The 17,938-nt window shown below is 48.2% G+C and overlaps 1 protein-coding gene across 3 annotated transcripts in view; it reads right to left on the reverse strand.

Annotated features, from left to right (window-relative positions):
- The window catches only part of NHLRC3 (NHL repeat containing 3), a 257,537-nt gene that overhangs the window by 193,426 nt on the left and 46,173 nt on the right, over window positions 1-17,938 (reverse strand). For all 3 annotated transcript variants that reach the window (XM_069621947.1, XM_069621945.1, XM_069621946.1), the window contains exon 2: window positions 14,737-14,856. In XM_069621947.1, the coding sequence (XP_069478048.1) occupies window positions 14,737-14,856 (120 nt within the window). The remainder of the gene's footprint in view (window positions 1-14,736; window positions 14,857-17,938) is intronic.

Raw genomic sequence — 17,938 nt, forward strand, 5'->3', positions numbered from 1 at the left:
TAAAGTTCAGAGCTTCTTCCAGCTCCTGGCTGGCTCTCAGCTACTCCTTCCCCAAGTTCAAATCAGTTGCACAAAAAGACCTCAGTGTTCCCTTCCCCAAGAAGGCTGCTCTCCTGGCTTCAAATTCAGTCAGTTCAACACGCTTAATTCTCAATACTGATTTCAAATCCACTTTGCAACATTGCAGGCTTTTCAACACTTCATTAAACTTGCCTTTTCTTTTAAACTTGCTAGGCAAAACAGCTTTAGCCTCTTGACTTTCCTTGGCTCAATCCAAGTAGAGGTTACTCGGTCTAGGCGCAGTTGTCGGACCACTGGGTCCGCCCATCACAGGTCACTCAACCGATAACCCGTGGCACTTTATAAAGTTCATTACTTCTCATTGGACCAACACAGGTTTCCTTTCTGCATCTGTGGGATTAGTCAATATGCACTTCTGTTTCACTTTGTCAGTCTTTTGACTCTGCCAAAACGTGACTTTCACACACTTCACTTTGTGGTATTTCTACTTGTTACCGCCTTACTTTCACACTATCATATAGTGCTTATCATTTGCTTTTCACTTGCTTGACAAGCTGTCACTACTAGTTTTCATTTGGCTGTGTACTTTCACATTATTCATAAATGCTTTTCCTTCAAATGCACTTTGTTCGTACATGCACACCACCTTTTCAACTTTTCAGATCTTTTCCTTAGTTCGGTATTGAATAACTCATTAAGCACTTTGCAGCGTGTTACGTATTCAATATTGTACATTTGGTCTCCAGACCCATTCATTATATGCTATCACTCAATCGGCATCTTCCTTTGCCCATATTAAGCCCCTGGAGCGTCTGGGCATGAGTGGTCTCTCTCTATCCCTCACCCATGTATGGCAGCTCCTCCGGGGGCACGAGGTGCAGGGCTCTACAAGGCTCTCTACCTTCTCGAGGCCCATCCTGGCCTCTGCGTCTTTCTCGCTCTCCTGCAGCTGTCGGTGTCCTTTTCACCAGCCCCTCTGCAGCCTGCTCTGCATCGGGTTACAGCGTCCTCTTTCCCAGGTGGATCTCAATTTCCAAATGGCTCTCCCTTCCATTTAGGCACCTATAGCCGCTCAACTTCCAGCCATTGCACGTCCTTTGTATGACCAGAATTACTTCTGTCAACGGGACATGCCACAGTCCTCTTCTTCGTCCCAGTACCAAGGTGGCCTGCAAATAGGGAAGTGTACATGACTCTTAGTTACCTCTTCCTTCTCCCAGTCTTAAGGGATATGAACATAAGACCGTTGGCGTGTGGGGCAGTGGGGACGATTGGTAATAACCTAAAGGTCGTGGGAGAGTAGGGTGCATTCTGACAAGGGAAAGGGGGAATCCACGCCTCAGCTAAAGGCACCTTTTCCCCACTCCCCAAAGACTCTGCACCCAGGTGATCCTCCCTCGCATATCCACCCCCAGGGCCGGGATCCAACAGCCCTTCCCTGGCCATCTGAGAGGAAGTCCAAAGGGGATTAGATGGGAGGATGCCCTCAGAATATACACAGCCCTTTTCACTATCTAGGTGCCCACAATGTTTTGATATAAAGACACATGTTTTAGACATCTCCCAGTCGTTCCTGTTTCACATTTTGGAAAATTCGAGCTTTGCTTTCTGCAGATGCTGCTCGTGGTCTTTGGACACTGCGCCATCTTCACACAAACCTCTGTTCCTGCTTCAGGGGTGTGTGTTTAAGTATAATCCATAGTTGGATCTTTTTAGTCCTGCATCATTTCTTTACTTCTATGATGGCCTTTCTTGCTGATTGAGCTAGTGTGGTAAATTCATATGAAACGTACATCAGTTCAGAAATCATGCAGTAATTGGCAGGGAACGGGTGCTGCCCAGTGCTGGACGTGGCAGAACCGGGGTTCTATAATTTCTTGGTGGAGATGGTCTTTGAAACACTCAGTGTTCCCAGTTCTCGTGGACTTTGGAAATCTACTATTCTTCCCCTTGCCCATCATTGCAATACACTGCCGAGTAGATGCCAATATGTCACAGATTGCCACGAACTGCCCTTATATTACCCCTTTGCCGCCTACCCCACCCCAATCGCTGGACTCTCATGCCATGAACCAGCACTAAAGAGGAGCCAGCACAGGGTGGCGAGTGCAGAGTTTGTATGTACACGGTCGCCAGCACATTGACATCAGGCGGAGATGGGTGCAGTAGAACAATGCACCATTATTGTGCCCTCTGAAATGGAAGCCATTGAAAGCAAGAGCAATGAGGTGCACAGGGCTGTGGGGGAGAGCACAAGGGAAGGTAGTGCGACTATACTGCAGTTCACCTTTCTGGCACTTCCTTTCATCTGCCCACCTCTATCCTCGAGCAGTCTTTAGTCATCGGCAGCAGGAGCACCACAGACTTGCAATGGAGGAGACCTGCTGACGTCTTCTGTTTCCCTGATGCTTGCAAGGTCTCGGGAGGATAGCTCAGCAGCAACGTGCTCACCTTGGAAGCAAGACGACACTGAGCACCACAGGTGCGATCCCTGGGTCCACGCTTAGATACCTCTGGGTATTAAGCGTGTTATAAATATCATATCATATCAATGGAGGAGACCTGCTGACGTCTTCTGTTTCCCTGATGCTTGCAAGGTCTCGGGAGGATAGCTCAGCAGCAACATGCTCACCTTGGAAGCAAGACGACACCGAGCACCAGAGGTGCGATCCCTAGGTCCACGCTTAGATACCTCTGGGTATTAAGCGTGTTATAAATATCATATCATATATCATTTCAATGGAGGAGACCTGCTGACGTCTTCTGTTTCCCTGATGCTTGCAAGGTCTCGGGAGGATAGCTCAGCAGCAACGTGCTCACCTTGGAAGCAAGACGACACCGAACACCACAGGTGCGATCCCTGCGTCCACGCTTAGATACCTCTGGGTATTAAGCGTGTTATAAATATCATATATCATATCAATGGAGGAGACCTGCTGACGTCTTCTGTTTCCCTGATGCTTGCAAGGTCTCGGGAGGATAGCTCAGCAGCAACATGCTCACCTTGGAAGCAAGACGCCACCGAACACCACAGGTGCGATCCCTGGGTCCACGCTTAGATACCTCTGGGTATTAAGCGTGTTATAAATATCATATCATATATCATTTCAATGGAGGAGACCTGCTGACGTCTTCTGTTTCCCTGATGCTTGCAAGGTCTCGGGAGGATAGCTCAGCAGCAACGTGCTCACCTTGGAAGCAAGACGACACCGAACACCACAGGTGCGATCCCTGCGTCCACGCTTAGATACCTCTGGGTATTAAGCGTGTTATAAATATCATATATCATATCAATGGAGGAGACCTGCTGACGTCTTCTGTTTCCCTGATGCTTGCAAGGTCTCGGGAGGATAGCTCAGCAGCAACATGCTCACCTTGGAAGCAAGACGCCACCGAACACCACAGGTGCGATCCCTGGGTCCACGCTTAGATACCTCTGGGTATTAAGCGTGTTATAAATATCATATCATATATCATATCAATGGAGGAGACCTGCTGACGTCTTCTGTTTCCCTGAAGCTTGCAAGGTCTCGGGAGGATAGCTCAGGGGCAACGTGCTCACCTTGGAAGCAAGACGACACTGAGCACCAGAGGTGCGATCCCTGGGTCCACGCTTAGATACCTCTGGGTATTAGGCGTGTTATAAATATCATATCATATCAATGGAGGAGACCTGCTGACGTCTTCTGTTTCCCTGATGCTTGCAAGGTCTCGGGAGGATAGCTCAGCAGCAACATGCTCACCTTGGAAGCAAGACGACACCGAACACCACAGGTGCGATCCCTGGGTCCACGCTTAGATACCTCTGAGTATTAAGCGTGTTATAAATATCATATCAATGGAGGAGACCTGCTGACGTCTTCTGTTTCCCTGATGCTTGCAAGGTCTCGGGAGGATAGCTCAGCAGCAATGTGCTCACCTTGGAAGCAAGACGACACCGAACACCACAGGTGCGATCCCTGGGTCCACGCTTAGATACCTCTGGGTATTAAGCGTGTTATAAATATCATATCATATATCATATCAATGGAGGAGACCTGCTGAAGTCTTCTGTTTCCCTGATGCTTGCAAGGTCTCGGGAGGATAGCTCAGCAGCAACGTGCTCACCTTGGAAGCAAGACGACACCGAACACCACAGGTGCGATCCCTGGGTCCACGCTTAGATACCTCTGGGTATTAAGCGTGTTATAAATATCATATCATATCAATGGAGGAGACCTGCTGACGTCTTCTGTTTCCCTGATGCTTGCAAGATCTCGGGAGGATAGCTCAGCAGCAACATGCTCACCTTGGAAGCAAGACGACACAGAACACCACAGGTGCGATCCCTGGGTCCACGCTTAGATACCTCTGGGTATTAAGCGTGTTATAAATATCATATCATATATCATATCAATGGAGGAGACCTGCTGACGTCTTCTGTTTCCCTGATGCTTGCAAGGTCTCGGGAGGATAGCTCAGCAGCAACGTGCTCACCTTGGAAGCAAGACGACACCGAGCACCACAGGTGCGATCCCTGCGTCCACGCTTAGATACCTCTGGGTATTAAGCGTGTTATAAATATCATATATCATATCAATGGAGGAGACCTGCTGAAGTCTTCTGTTTCCCTGATGCTTGCAAGGTCTCGGGGGGATAGCTCAGCAGCAACATGCTCACCTTGGAAGCAAGACGACACCGAGCACCACAGGTGCAATCCCTGGGTCCACGCTTAGATACCTCTGGGTATTAAGCGTGTTATAAATATCATATCATATATCTTATCAATGGAGGAGACCTGCTGACGTCTTCTGTTTCCCTGATGCTTGCAAGGTCTCGGGAGGATAGCTCAGCAGCAACATGCTCACCTTGGAAGCAAGACGACACCGAGCACCACAGGTGCGATCCCTGGGTCCACGCTTAGATACCTCTGGGTATTAAGCGTGTTATAAATATCATATCATATATCATATCAATGGAGGAGACCTGCTGACGTCTTCTGTTTCCCTGATGCTTGCAAGGTCTCGGGAGGATAGCTCAGCAGCAATGTGCTCACCTTGGAAGCAAGACGACACCGAACACCACAGGTGCGATCCCTGCGTCCACGCTTAGATACCTCTGGGTATTAAGCGTGTTATAAATATCATATATCATATCAATGGAGGAGACCTGCTGACGTCTTCTGTTTCCCTGATGCTTGCAAGGTCTCGGGAGGATAGCTCAGCAGCAACATGCTCACCTTGGAAGCAAGACGACACCGAGCACCACAGGTGCGATCCCTGGGTCCACGCTTAGATACCTCTGGGTATTAAGCGTGTTATAAATATCATATCATATCAATGGAGGAGACCTGCTGACGTCTTCTGTTTCCCTGATGCTTGCAAGGTCTCGGGAGGATAGCTCAGCAGCAACATGCTCACCTTGGAAGCAAGACGCCACCGAACACCACAGGTGCGATCCCTGGGTCCACGCTTAGATACCTCTGGGTATTAAGCGTGTTATAAATATCATATCATATATCATATCAATGGAGGAGACCTGCTGACGTCTTCTGTTTCCCTGAAGCTTGCAAGGTCTCGGGAGGATAGCTCAGGGGCAACGTGCTCACCTTGGAAGCAAGACGACACTGAGCACCAGAGGTGCGATCCCTGGGTCCACGCTTAGATACCTCTGGGTATTAGGCGTGTTATAAATATCATATCATATATCATATCAATGGAGGAGACCTGCTGACGTCTTCTGTTTCCCTGATGCTTGCAAGGTCTCGGGAGGATAGCTCAGCAGCAACATGCTCACCTTGGAAGCAAGACGACACAGAACACCACAGGTGCGATCCCTGGGTCCACGCTTAGATACCTCTGGGTATTAAGCGTGTTATAAATATCATATCATATATCATATCAATGGAGGAGACCTGCTGACGTCTTCTGTTTCCCTGATGCTTGCAAGGTCTCGGGAGGATAGCTCAGCAGCAACATGCTCACCTTGGAAGCAAGACGACACCGAACACCACAGGTGCGATCCCTGGGTCCACGCTTAGATACCTCTGAGTATTAAGCGTGTTATAAATATCATATCATATCAATGGAGGAGACCTGCTGACGTCTTCTGTTTCCCTGATGCTTGCAAGGTCTCGGGAGGATAGCTCAGCAGCAATGTGCTCACCTTGGAAGCAAGACGACACCGAACACCACAGGTGCGATCCCTGGGTCCACGCTTAGATACCTCTGGGTATTAAGCGTGTTATAAATATCATATCATATATCATATCAATGGAGGAGACCTGCTGAAGTCTTCTGTTTCCCTGATGCTTGCAAGGTCTCGGGAGGATAGCTCAGCAGCAACGTGCTCACCTTGGAAGCAAGACGACACCGAACACCACAGGTGCGATCCCTGGGTCCACGCTTAGATACCTCTGGGTATTAAGCGTGTTATAAATATCATATCATATCAATGGAGGAGACCTGCTGACGTCTTCTGTTTCCCTGATGCTTGCAAGATCTCGGGAGGATAGCTCAGCAGCAACATGCTCACCTTGGAAGCAAGACGACACCGAGCACCACCGGTGCGATCCCTGGGTCCACGCTTAGATACCTCTGGGTATTAAGCGTGTTATAAATATCATATATCATATCAATGGAGGAGACCTGCTGACGTCTTCTGTTTCCCTGATGCTTGCAAGGTCTCGGGAGGATAGCTCAGCAGCAACGTGCTCACCTTGGAAGCAAGACGACACAGAACACCACAGGTGCGATCCCTGGGTCCACGCTTAGATACCTCTGGGTATTAAGCGTGTTATAAATATCATATCATATATCATATCAATGGAGGAGACCTGCTGACGTCTTCTGTTTCCCTGATGCTTGCAAGGTCTCGGGAGGATAGCTCAGCAGCAACGTGCTCACCTTGGAAGCAAGACGACACCGAGCACCACAGGTGCGATCCCTGCGTCCACGCTTAGATACCTCTGGGTATTAAGCGTGTTATAAATATCATATATCATATCAATGGAGGAGACCTGCTGAAGTCTTCTGTTTCCCTGATGCTTGCAAGGTCTCGGGGGGATAGCTCAGCAGCAACATGCTCACCTTGGAAGCAAGACGACACCGAGCACCACAGGTGCAATCCCTGGGTCCACGCTTAGATACCTCTGGGTATTAAGCGTGTTATAAATATCATATCATATATCATATCAATGGAGGAGACCTGCAGACGTCTTCTGTTTCCCTGATGCTTGCAAGGTCTCGGGAGGATAGCTCAGCAGCAACATGCTCACCTTGGAAGCAAGACGACACCGAGCACCACAGGTGCGATCCCTGGGTCCACGCTTAGATACCTCTGGGTATTAAGCGTGTTATAAATATCATATATCAATGGAGGAGACCTGCTGACGTCTTCTGTTTCCCTGATGCTTGCAAGATCTCGGGAGGATAGCTCAGCAGCAACGTGCTCACCTTGGAAGCAAGACGACACTGAGCACCACAGGTGCGATCCCTGGGTCCACGCTTAGATACCTCTGGGTATTAGGCGTGTTATAAATATCATATCATATATCATATCAATGGAGGAGACCTGCTGACGTCTTCTGTTTCCCTGATGCTTGCAAGGTCTCAGGAGGATAGCTCAGCAGCAACATGCTCACCTTGGAAGCAAGACGACACAGAACACCACAGGTGCGATCCCTGGGTCCACGCTTAGATACCTCTGGGTATTAAGCGTGTTATAAATATCATATCATATATCATATCAATGGAGGAGACCTGCTGACGTCTTCTGTTTCCCTGATGCTTGCAAGGTCTCGGGAGGATAGCTCAGCAGCAACATGCTCACCTTGGAAGCAAGACGACACCGAACACCAGAGGTGCGACCCCTGGGTCCACGCTTAGATACCTCTGGGTATTAGGCGTGTTATAAATATCATATCATATATCATATCAATGGAGGAGACCTGCTGAAGTCTTCTGTTTCCCTGATGCTTGCAAGGTCTCGGGAGGATAGCTCAGCAGCAATGTGCTCACCTTGGAAGCAAGACGACACCGAACACCACAGGTGCGATCCCTGGGTCCACGCTTAGATACCTCTGGTTATTAAGCGTGTTATAAATATCATATCATATATCATATCAATGGAGGAGACCTGCTGACGTCTTCTGTTTCCCTGATGCTTGCAAGGTCTCGGGAGGATAGCTCAGCAGCAACGTGCTCACCTTGGAAGCAAGACGACACCGAGCACCACAGGTGCAATCCCTGGGTCCACGCTTAGATACCTCTGGGTATTAAGCGTGTTATAAATATCATATATCATATCAATGGAGGAGACCTGCTGACGTCTTCTGTTTCCCTGATGCTTGCAAGATCTCGGGAGGATAGCTCAGCAGCAACGTGCTCACCTTGGAAGCAAGACGACACTGAGCACCACAGGTGCGATCCCTGGGTCCACGCTTAGATACCTCTGGGTATTAAGCGTGTTATAAATATCATATCATATATCATATCAATGGAGGAGACCTGCTGACGTCTTCTGTTTCCCTGATGCTTGCAAGGTTTCGGGAGGATAGCTCAGCAGCAGCGTGCTCACCTTGGAAGCAAGACGACACTGAGCACCACAGGTGCGATCCCTGGGTCCACGCTTAGATACCTCTGGGTATTAGGCGTGTTATAAATATCATATCATATATCATTTCAATGGAGGAGACCTGCAGACGTCTTCTGTTTCCCTGATGCTTGCAAGATCTCGGGAGGATAGCTCAGCAGCAATGTGCTCACCTTGGAAGCAAGACGACACCGAGCACCACAGGTGGGTCCCTGCGTCCACGCTTAGATACCTCTGAGTATTAAGCGTGTTATAAATATCATATCATATATCATTTCAATGGAGGAGACCTGCTGACGTCTTCTGTTTCCCTGATGCTTGCAAGATCTCGGGAGGATAGCTCAGCAGCAACATGCTCACCTTGGAAGCAAGACGACACCGAGCACCACAGGTGGGTCCCTGCGTCCACGCTTAGATACCTGTGAGTATTAAGCGTGTTATAAATATCATATCATATATCATATCAATGGAGGAGACCTGCTGAAGTCTTCTGTTTCCCTGATGCTTGCAAGGTCTCGGGAGGATAGCTCAGCAGCAACGTGCTCACCTTGGAAGCAAGACGACACCGAGCACCACAGGTGCGATCCCTGGGTCCACGCTTAGATACCTCTGGGTATTAAGCGTGTTATAAATATCATATCATATATCATTTCAATGGAGGAGACCTGCTGACGTCTTCTGTTTCCCTGATGCTTGCAAGGTCTTGGGAGGATAGCTCAGCAGCAACATGCTCACCTTGGAAGCAAGACGACACCGAACACCAGAGGTGCGACCCCTGGGTCCACGCTTAGATACCTCTGGGTATTAAGCGTGTTATAAATATCATATATCATATCAATGGAGGAGACCTGCTGACGTCTTCTGTTTCCCTGATGCTTGCAAGGTCTCGGGAGGATAGCTCAGCAGCAACATGCTCACCTTGGAAGCAAGACGACACCGAGCACCACAGGTGCGATCCCTGGGTCCACGCTTAGATACCTCTGGGTATTAAGCGTGTTATAAATATCATATCATATATCATATCAATGGAGGAGACCTGCTGACGTCTTCTGTTTCCCTGATGCTTGCAAGGTCTCGGGAGGATAGCTCAGCAGCAACATGCTCACCTTGGAAGCAAGACGACACCGAACACCAGAGGTGCGACCCCTGGGTCCACGCTTAGATACCTCTGGGTATTAGGCGTGTTATAAATATCATATCATATATCATATCAATGGAGGAGACCTGCTGAAGTCTTCTGTTTCCCTGATGCTTGCAAGGTCTCGGGAGGATAGCTCAGCAGCAATGTGCTCACCTTGGAAGCAAGACGACACCGAACACCACAGGTGCGATCCCTGGGTCCACGCTTAGATACCTCTGGTTATTAAGCGTGTTATAAATATCATATCATATATCATATCAATGGAGGAGACCTGCTGACGTCTTCTGTTTCCCTGATGCTTGCAAGGTCTCGGGAGGATAGCTCAGCAGCAACGTGCTCACCTTGGAAGCAAGACGACACCGAGCACCACAGGTGCAATCCCTGGGTCCACGCTTAGATACCTCTGGGTATTAAGCGTGTTATAAATATCATATATCATATCAATGGAGGAGACCTGCTGACGTCTTCTGTTTCCCTGATGCTTGCAAGATCTCGGGAGGATAGCTCAGCAGCAACGTGCTCACCTTGGAAGCAAGACGACACTGAGCACCACAGGTGCGATCCCTGGGTCCACGCTTAGATACCTCTGGGTATTAAGCGTGTTATAAATATCATATCATATATCATATCAATGGAGGAGACCTGCTGACGTCTTCTGTTTCCCTGATGCTTGCAAGGTTTCGGGAGGATAGCTCAGCAGCAGCGTGCTCACCTTGGAAGCAAGACGACACTGAGCACCACAGGTGCGATCCCTGGGTCCACGCTTAGATACCTCTGGGTATTAGGCGTGTTATAAATATCATATCATATATCATTTCAATGGAGGAGACCTGCAGACGTCTTCTGTTTCCCTGATGCTTGCAAGATCTCGGGAGGATAGCTCAGCAGCAATGTGCTCACCTTGGAAGCAAGACGACACCGAGCACCACAGGTGGGTCCCTGCGTCCACGCTTAGATACCTCTGAGTATTAAGCGTGTTATAAATATCATATCATATATCATTTCAATGGAGGAGACCTGCTGACGTCTTCTGTTTCCCTGATGCTTGCAAGATCTCGGGAGGATAGCTCAGCAGCAACATGCTCACCTTGGAAGCAAGACGACACCGAGCACCACAGGTGGGTCCCTGCGTCCACGCTTAGATACCTGTGAGTATTAAGCGTGTTATAAATATCATATCATATATCATATCAATGGAGGAGACCTGCTGAAGTCTTCTGTTTCCCTGATGCTTGCAAGGTCTCGGGAGGATAGCTCAGCAGCAACGTGCTCACCTTGGAAGCAAGACGACACCGAGCACCACAGGTGCGATCCCTGGGTCCACGCTTAGATACCTCTGGGTATTAAGCGTGTTATAAATATCATATCATATATCATTTCAATGGAGGAGACCTGCTGACGTCTTCTGTTTCCCTGATGCTTGCAAGGTCTTGGGAGGATAGCTCAGCAGCAACATGCTCACCTTGGAAGCAAGACGACACCGAACACCAGAGGTGCGACCCCTGGGTCCACGCTTAGATACCTCTGGGTATTAAGCGTGTTATAAATATCATATATCATATCAATGGAGGAGACCTGCTGACGTCTTCTGTTTCCCTGATGCTTGCAAGGTCTCGGGAGGATAGCTCAGCAGCAACATGCTCACCTTGGAAGCAAGACGACACCGAGCACCACAGGTGCGATCCCTGGGTCCACGCTTAGATACCTCTGGGTATTAAGCGTGTTATAAATATCATATCATATATCATATCAATGGAGGAGACCTGCTGACGTCTTCTGTTTCCCTGATGCTTGCAAGGTCTCGGGAGGATAGCTCAGCAGCAACATGCTCACCTTGGAAGCAAGACGACACCGAACACCAGAGGTGCGACCCCTGGGTCCACGCTTAGATACCTCTGGTCATTAAGCGTGTTATAAATATCATATATCATTTCAATGGAGGAGACCTGCAGACGTCTTCTGTTTCCCTGATGCTTGCAAGGTCTCGGGAGGATAGCTCAGCAGCAATGTGCTCACCTTGGAAGCAAGACGACACCGAGCACCACAGGTGCGACCCCTGGGTCCACGCTTAGATACCTCTGGGTATTAGGCGTGTTATAAATATCATATCATATATCATATCAATGGAGGAGACCTGCTGACGTCTTCTGTTTCCCTGATGCTTGCAAGGTCTCGGGAGGATAGCTCAGCAGCAACATGCTCACCTTGGAAGCAAGACGACACCGAACACCACAGGTGCGATCCCTGGGTCCACGCTTAGATACCTCTGGGTATTAGGCGTGTTATAAATATCATATCATATATCATTTCAATGGAGGAGACCTGCTGACGTCTTCTGTTTCCCTGATGCTTGCAAGGTCTCGGGAGGATAGCTCAGCAGCAATGTGCTCACCTTGGAAGCAAGACGACACCGAGCACCACAGGTGCGATCCCTGGGTCCACGCTTAGATACCTCTGGGTATTAGGCGTGTTATAAATATCATATCATATATCATTTCAATGGAGGAGACCTGCTGACGTCTTCTGTTTCCCTGATGCTTGCAAGGTCTCGGGAGGATAGCTCAGCAGCAATGTGCTCACCTTGGAAGCAAGACGACACCGAGCACCACAGGTGCGATCCCTGGGTCCACGCTTAGATACCTCTGAGTATTAAGCGTGTTATAAATATCATATCATATCAATGGAGGAGACCTGCTGACGTCTTCTGTTTCCCTGATGCTTGCAAGGTCTCGGGAGGATAGCTCAGCAGCAACATGCTCACCTTGGAAGCAAGACGACACCGAGCACCACAGGTGCGATCCCTGCGTCCACGCTTAGATACCTCTGGGTATTAGGCGTGTTATAAATATCATATCATATATCATATCAATGGAGGAGACCTGCTGATGTCTTCTGTTTCCCTGATGCTTGCAAGGTCTCGGGAGGATAGCTCAGCAGCAATGTGCTCACCTTGGAAGCAAGACGACACCGAGCACCACAGGTGCGATCCCTGGGTCCACGCTTAGAAACCTCTGGGTATTAAGCGTGTTATAAATATCATATCATATCAATGGAGGAGACCTGCTGACGTCTTCTGTTTCCCTGATGCTTGCAAGGTCTCGGGAGGATAGCTCAGCAGCAATGTGCTCACCTTGGAAGCAAGACGACACCGAACACCACAGGTGCGATCCCTGGGTCCACGCTTAGATACCTCTGGGTATTAAGCGTGTTATAAATATCATATCATATATCATATCAATGGAGGAGACCTGCTGACGTCTTCTGTTTCCCTGATGCTTGCAAGGTCCCGGGAGGATAGCTCAGCAGCAACATGCTCACCTTGGAAGCAAGACGACACAGAACACCACAGGTGCGATCCCTGGGTCCACGCTTAGATACCTCTGGGTATTAAGCGTGTTATAAATATCATATCAATGGAGGAGACCTGCTGACGTCTTCTGTTTCCCTGATGCTTGCAAGGTCTCGGGAGGATAGCTCAGCAGCAACATGCTCACCTTGGAAGCAAGACGACACCGAGCACCACAGGTGCGATCCCTGGGTCCACGCTTAGATACCTCTGGGTATTAAGCGTGTTATAAATATCATATCATATATCATATCAATGGAGGAGACCTGCTGACGTCTTCTGTTTCCCTGATGCTTGCAAGATCTCGGGAGGATAGCTCAGCAGCAACGTGCTCACCTTGGAAGCAAGACGCCACCGAACACCACAGGTGCGATCCCTGGGTCCACGCTTAGATACCTCTGGGTATTAAGCGTGTTATAAATATCATATCATATATCATATCAATGGAGGAGACCTGCTGAAGTCTTCTGTTTCCCTGATGCTTGCAAGGTCTCGGGAGGATAGCTCAGCAGCAACGTGCTCACCTTGGAAGCAAGACGACACCGAACACCACAGGTGCGATCCCTGGGTCCACGCTTAGATACCTCTGGGTATTAAGCGTGTTATAAATATCATATCATATCAATGGAGGAGACCTGCTGACGTCTTCTGTTTCCCTGATGCTTGCAAGATCTCGGGAGGATAGCTCAGCAGCAACGTGCTCACCTTGGAAGCAAGACGACACAGAACACCACAGGTGCGATCCCTGGGTCCACGCTTAGATACCTCTGGGTATTAAGCGTGTTATAAATATCATATCATATATCATATCAATGGAGGAGACCTGCTGACGTCTTCTGTTTCCCTGATGCTTGCAAGGTCTCGGGAGGATAGCTCAGCAGCAACATGCTCACCTTGGAAGCAAGACGACACCGAACACCACAGGTGCGATCCCTGGGTCCACGCTTAGATACCTCTGAGTATTAAGCGTGTTATAAATATCATATCATATCAATGGAGGAGACCTGCTGACGTCTTCTGTTTCCCTGATGCTTGCAAGGTCTCGGGAGGATAGCTCAGCAGCAACATGCTCACCTTGGAAGCAAGACGACACCGAACACCAGAGGTGCGATCCCTGGGTCCACGCTTAGATACCTCTGGGTATTAAGCGTGTTATAAATATCATATCATATCAATGGAGGAGACCTGCTGACGTCTTCCGTTTGCATGGTGTCATGGTAAGAGCAAATTGGCTTCATGCTAAATTAAGACTGAGGAGCTGGTCTAGTGGTTGTGCTGCTCAGAAACACTGATATTGCATGTAACGTATGGCGGCACTGATGTCTGCAATGTATGGCGGCTCTGATGTCTTTGCCTATCTTTGGGCCCACGCAGAGACAACCAAATAAAGGCAATAGAAAAACCAGCACATTTGTTAAAACATTAGCTTGCCGTTCCATCTTTATATTTTAATGGATTAAAATAGTATTTTACCATTTAAAAAACAGCAAAATTAGAGTGCAAACGCTGAGCAAATATGAATAGTGTGGTAGGGCATTTCAAAAGGTGTGTGCCTTCGAGTTCCCAACAAGACAAGTAGAAGCAAGAAGCCAATTCAGGAAAAACTTCAGATGGCACGGTTATATGATAACAAGGAAGGAAACAATGAAACACTTACTTGAGCAACGTACACCAGATTGAGATGTGGGTCAACAGCAACAGCAAATGTCTGCCCACTGAAGAGTTCTGGATACTTAGGCCAACTCACGTCCAAGCGATACACGTAGTTTACAGTTTTCTAAGGAGCAAATAGAATGGTGTTAAAACTAGCGACAAAGGGAAGGCAAGGAGGCCTCAGGAATCTCGCCATATGTAAGTGAGCTAATGCTCACATTGGAGTCTTGACATGGCCTGGACTGCTCAGGCTATTCCCCAGAAGGCAGGTCCCAGGGTCTTATTCGGGCTGACTGCATGCAAAGGCCACCATTTACTGAAGATAGTGGCGCTATGGCAAATGCGCTGGATGAAAGACTGCAGCGCTTTTTTGGTATTCACAAGAGGGAGGCAGTTTATTAGCAGCACAGTGCATAAGAGACAAACAGGATTAGCCAACAAGGTTACAGAGGCACAACAACAGGATGTTCAACAGCACAATAATGTAACATTTCTGAGCAAAGATAGCCATCGCTTAGAAGACCCTTTGCATTCACTCCCAGGTGATATGACATAATATATCCCGAATCGGGATCCTGGGATTACAGGCAATGATCTCTGATGTCTCACATGGATCCTGTTAGCTAGTATGAGGTCATTTTACCCTCTGTGTGAATCCTGCCTCAACCCACCACATACAATAGATGTGGAAAAGGGGGCATTATTGGCAAAGAACAGCCCTGTCCCAAAATGCATTCATTTTAGTACTGCTACCACAAAAGGTATCAATGATTCAAGCAGTTTACAAACCCAACATAATGGCAGCATCCCATCTGGAGTCCTATAACAGGCAGGCCCTTATGTCCCTGTCCAGGGATGCAGCCACCCCACAAACCACAGTTTAGGTCTCTTGGAGGGCATAACTAGACAAGACACTGTTGATCAACAGCAACGCAGGTGTTACTCTTCAAATTGATTGGAACACAGCCCACCAATTCATTTTGCAATTAAAACACATTGTGCAGTATTAGGATTTGTATTTTTTTTTAAAAAAAACTGTGCATCAAACAGAAGCACTGTGCGGAAGTAGCAACTGCAGGTACATATTTCCAGTTTCGGGAACTTAACAAGAAAAAAAATAATTGAAATATTAATTAAGATACGCCAGAAGGAGTCGAGCAGTGGCGTGACCCAGGAGATGTGGACTGTTCTGGCACGCCGCAGTGGTGAGATGACATGCGGACAATACAGACTGGCATTATGAGGCGCTAAAGCAAGTTACAATTGTATATGTGGGAGTGAGGTACTGTGGCGGGTCATAAGGACGACGCCGACACTTTATGGACTTGGTTTACAATATTTGTATTAAAGCAACATACGGTCCATCTTTCCCTACCTCTACGGGGGATCCCTGCCTATTTTCTAACTAAGCTGCTAGTCCGTCAGTCGTGCATGTCCAAAAGGAACACAGCCCGCTATCCAAAAGCAAACCTATCACTACATCAACTAACTTCGAAGAGGACAATAACTCCCATCTCTTGAAGGTACTTCTTAGTACCGGTTTGTAAGGGTCTTCAATAATAGGTCATCTTTACATTGTCTCTGGATATATCTATAGTGTTTGTAACCCTTGAAGGGTGGATTGTAGTTTTCCCTTCTCTTTGATAACCTCTTCTGGTTTATGTCAGAATAACCTTTCTCTCGTGGCCAATTGTGGCTAGATTTGCTTTTGTCCGTTTGCTTTTTATTTCGCTTCAATGGTCCGTTTTCTTGAAACTGTGATTCCTTGTAATTTCTCCTTTTTAGACTCTCTTGGTGTTGTATTTGTGACTCGCCTCCTTTACCTAGGTATTATTGTCCGTATATAGCTCCATAGCTCATTTCCCCAAAGGGAGAATTTTTCTCATAATTTTTACTGAGATGTGTTATTTGCTTAATACATGGATCCTCACTTGGCAGCCCGCTATCCCTGTTACCTCTTATTTGGAGGGGGAAGTGTTTCAGGGAGCCTTTTTACTTCTGAAGCTGTGCTCAGATCACCGCCGCCCGCCTGGCGGCCTTATGCTTCTCTTTCAGCTCTTTTTCCTCTCTTCGATATTCTTGTCCATTAACAAGGATGGGGGGGGGGCACGCTAGGTCCTTATTTGCATGGTGATATCAGCGATATTAGAGGGGCCTATAGTCCACCACAGGTTTCTATGGTCTCGCCACCACCTCCATTCGGGCTCCTGCCCCATGGACTTCTCGGTTTGTGTTGGTGCTTTGCCTGTTTCTGCCTGTTCAATTTTCTCATGTCCGACTATGGCAGTGGTGTGTTTTCTTTCCTCTTTTGTTCCCTCCCTCTCTCACTCTCTCTCTCTCTCTCTCTCTCCCTCCCTCCCTCCCTCCTCCTCCTCCTCCTCCCTCCTCCTCCTCCACCTCCTCTTCCTCCTCCTCTCTCTCTCTCTCTCCGTCCCAGAGCTTCTCTCTCTGTTTCCCTGCCTAGGGCTTCTCGTGTTGGGCTGATGCCGTAGCTCTAGTGTTCCAACCTCTCTCTTTCCGTCTTCACTCGGCGTCCCTATTTCGCTCTTCAGTTGAATTTCAAACTCGCTGGCTTGTCGTGTGCTGACTGCCTCCCTCTCTTAGGCACATAGCGTGTCCATTATTTAACCTCGTTGTCGCAGTACCCGAGACTCTCTGACTTAAAGGTACATGCTCATTTCCAGTAAGATCTTGGCCTCTATTCCAATTTTCTTCATCCAAGTCAGGAGATTTAAAAGTCTCTGATGTTGTACAACACGCCATGTAAGCCATAAGGTGGATGTCTCTAGGATGTTCCTCATGGGAAAGGGAGTCCTTGTCCCCAAAGGGGAAGTCTCTCAGTGAGATCCCATTTGCCTCTACTCCTAGGGAGGGTATTGTGAAGCAGGCTCCCCTCCCTATCCTCACACGGGGGAGAAGGGACGAATTCCCTCGATTTGTCACAGTACATGATCACAGGAGCCAGAATTGTAACACCAAATCGGTGTGACTTCTAGAGATCAGATTTGCATCTACGGAGGAATGGTGAAGGTTTATATAGTGACTGTATTCTTGGGGTGGAGACTCCCAGTGGTAGAGAGCAAGGAAGGTAAAGGGGTGGAAGCTGGACATAATGCAGGTGGGAAAAGCGGGATGGAGTAGGACCTTAGACCACAGAGTGCAAGGAGGAAAGTATCAGGAGTTACCTAGGAAAGGTAGTCTAGGAA

Source organism: Ambystoma mexicanum, chromosome 5q, assembly GCF_040938575.1.
Source record: "Ambystoma mexicanum isolate Mex_15411 chromosome 5q, UKY_AmexF1_1, whole genome shotgun sequence".
Taxonomy (NCBI): Eukaryota; Metazoa; Chordata; class Amphibia; order Caudata; family Ambystomatidae; genus Ambystoma; species Ambystoma mexicanum.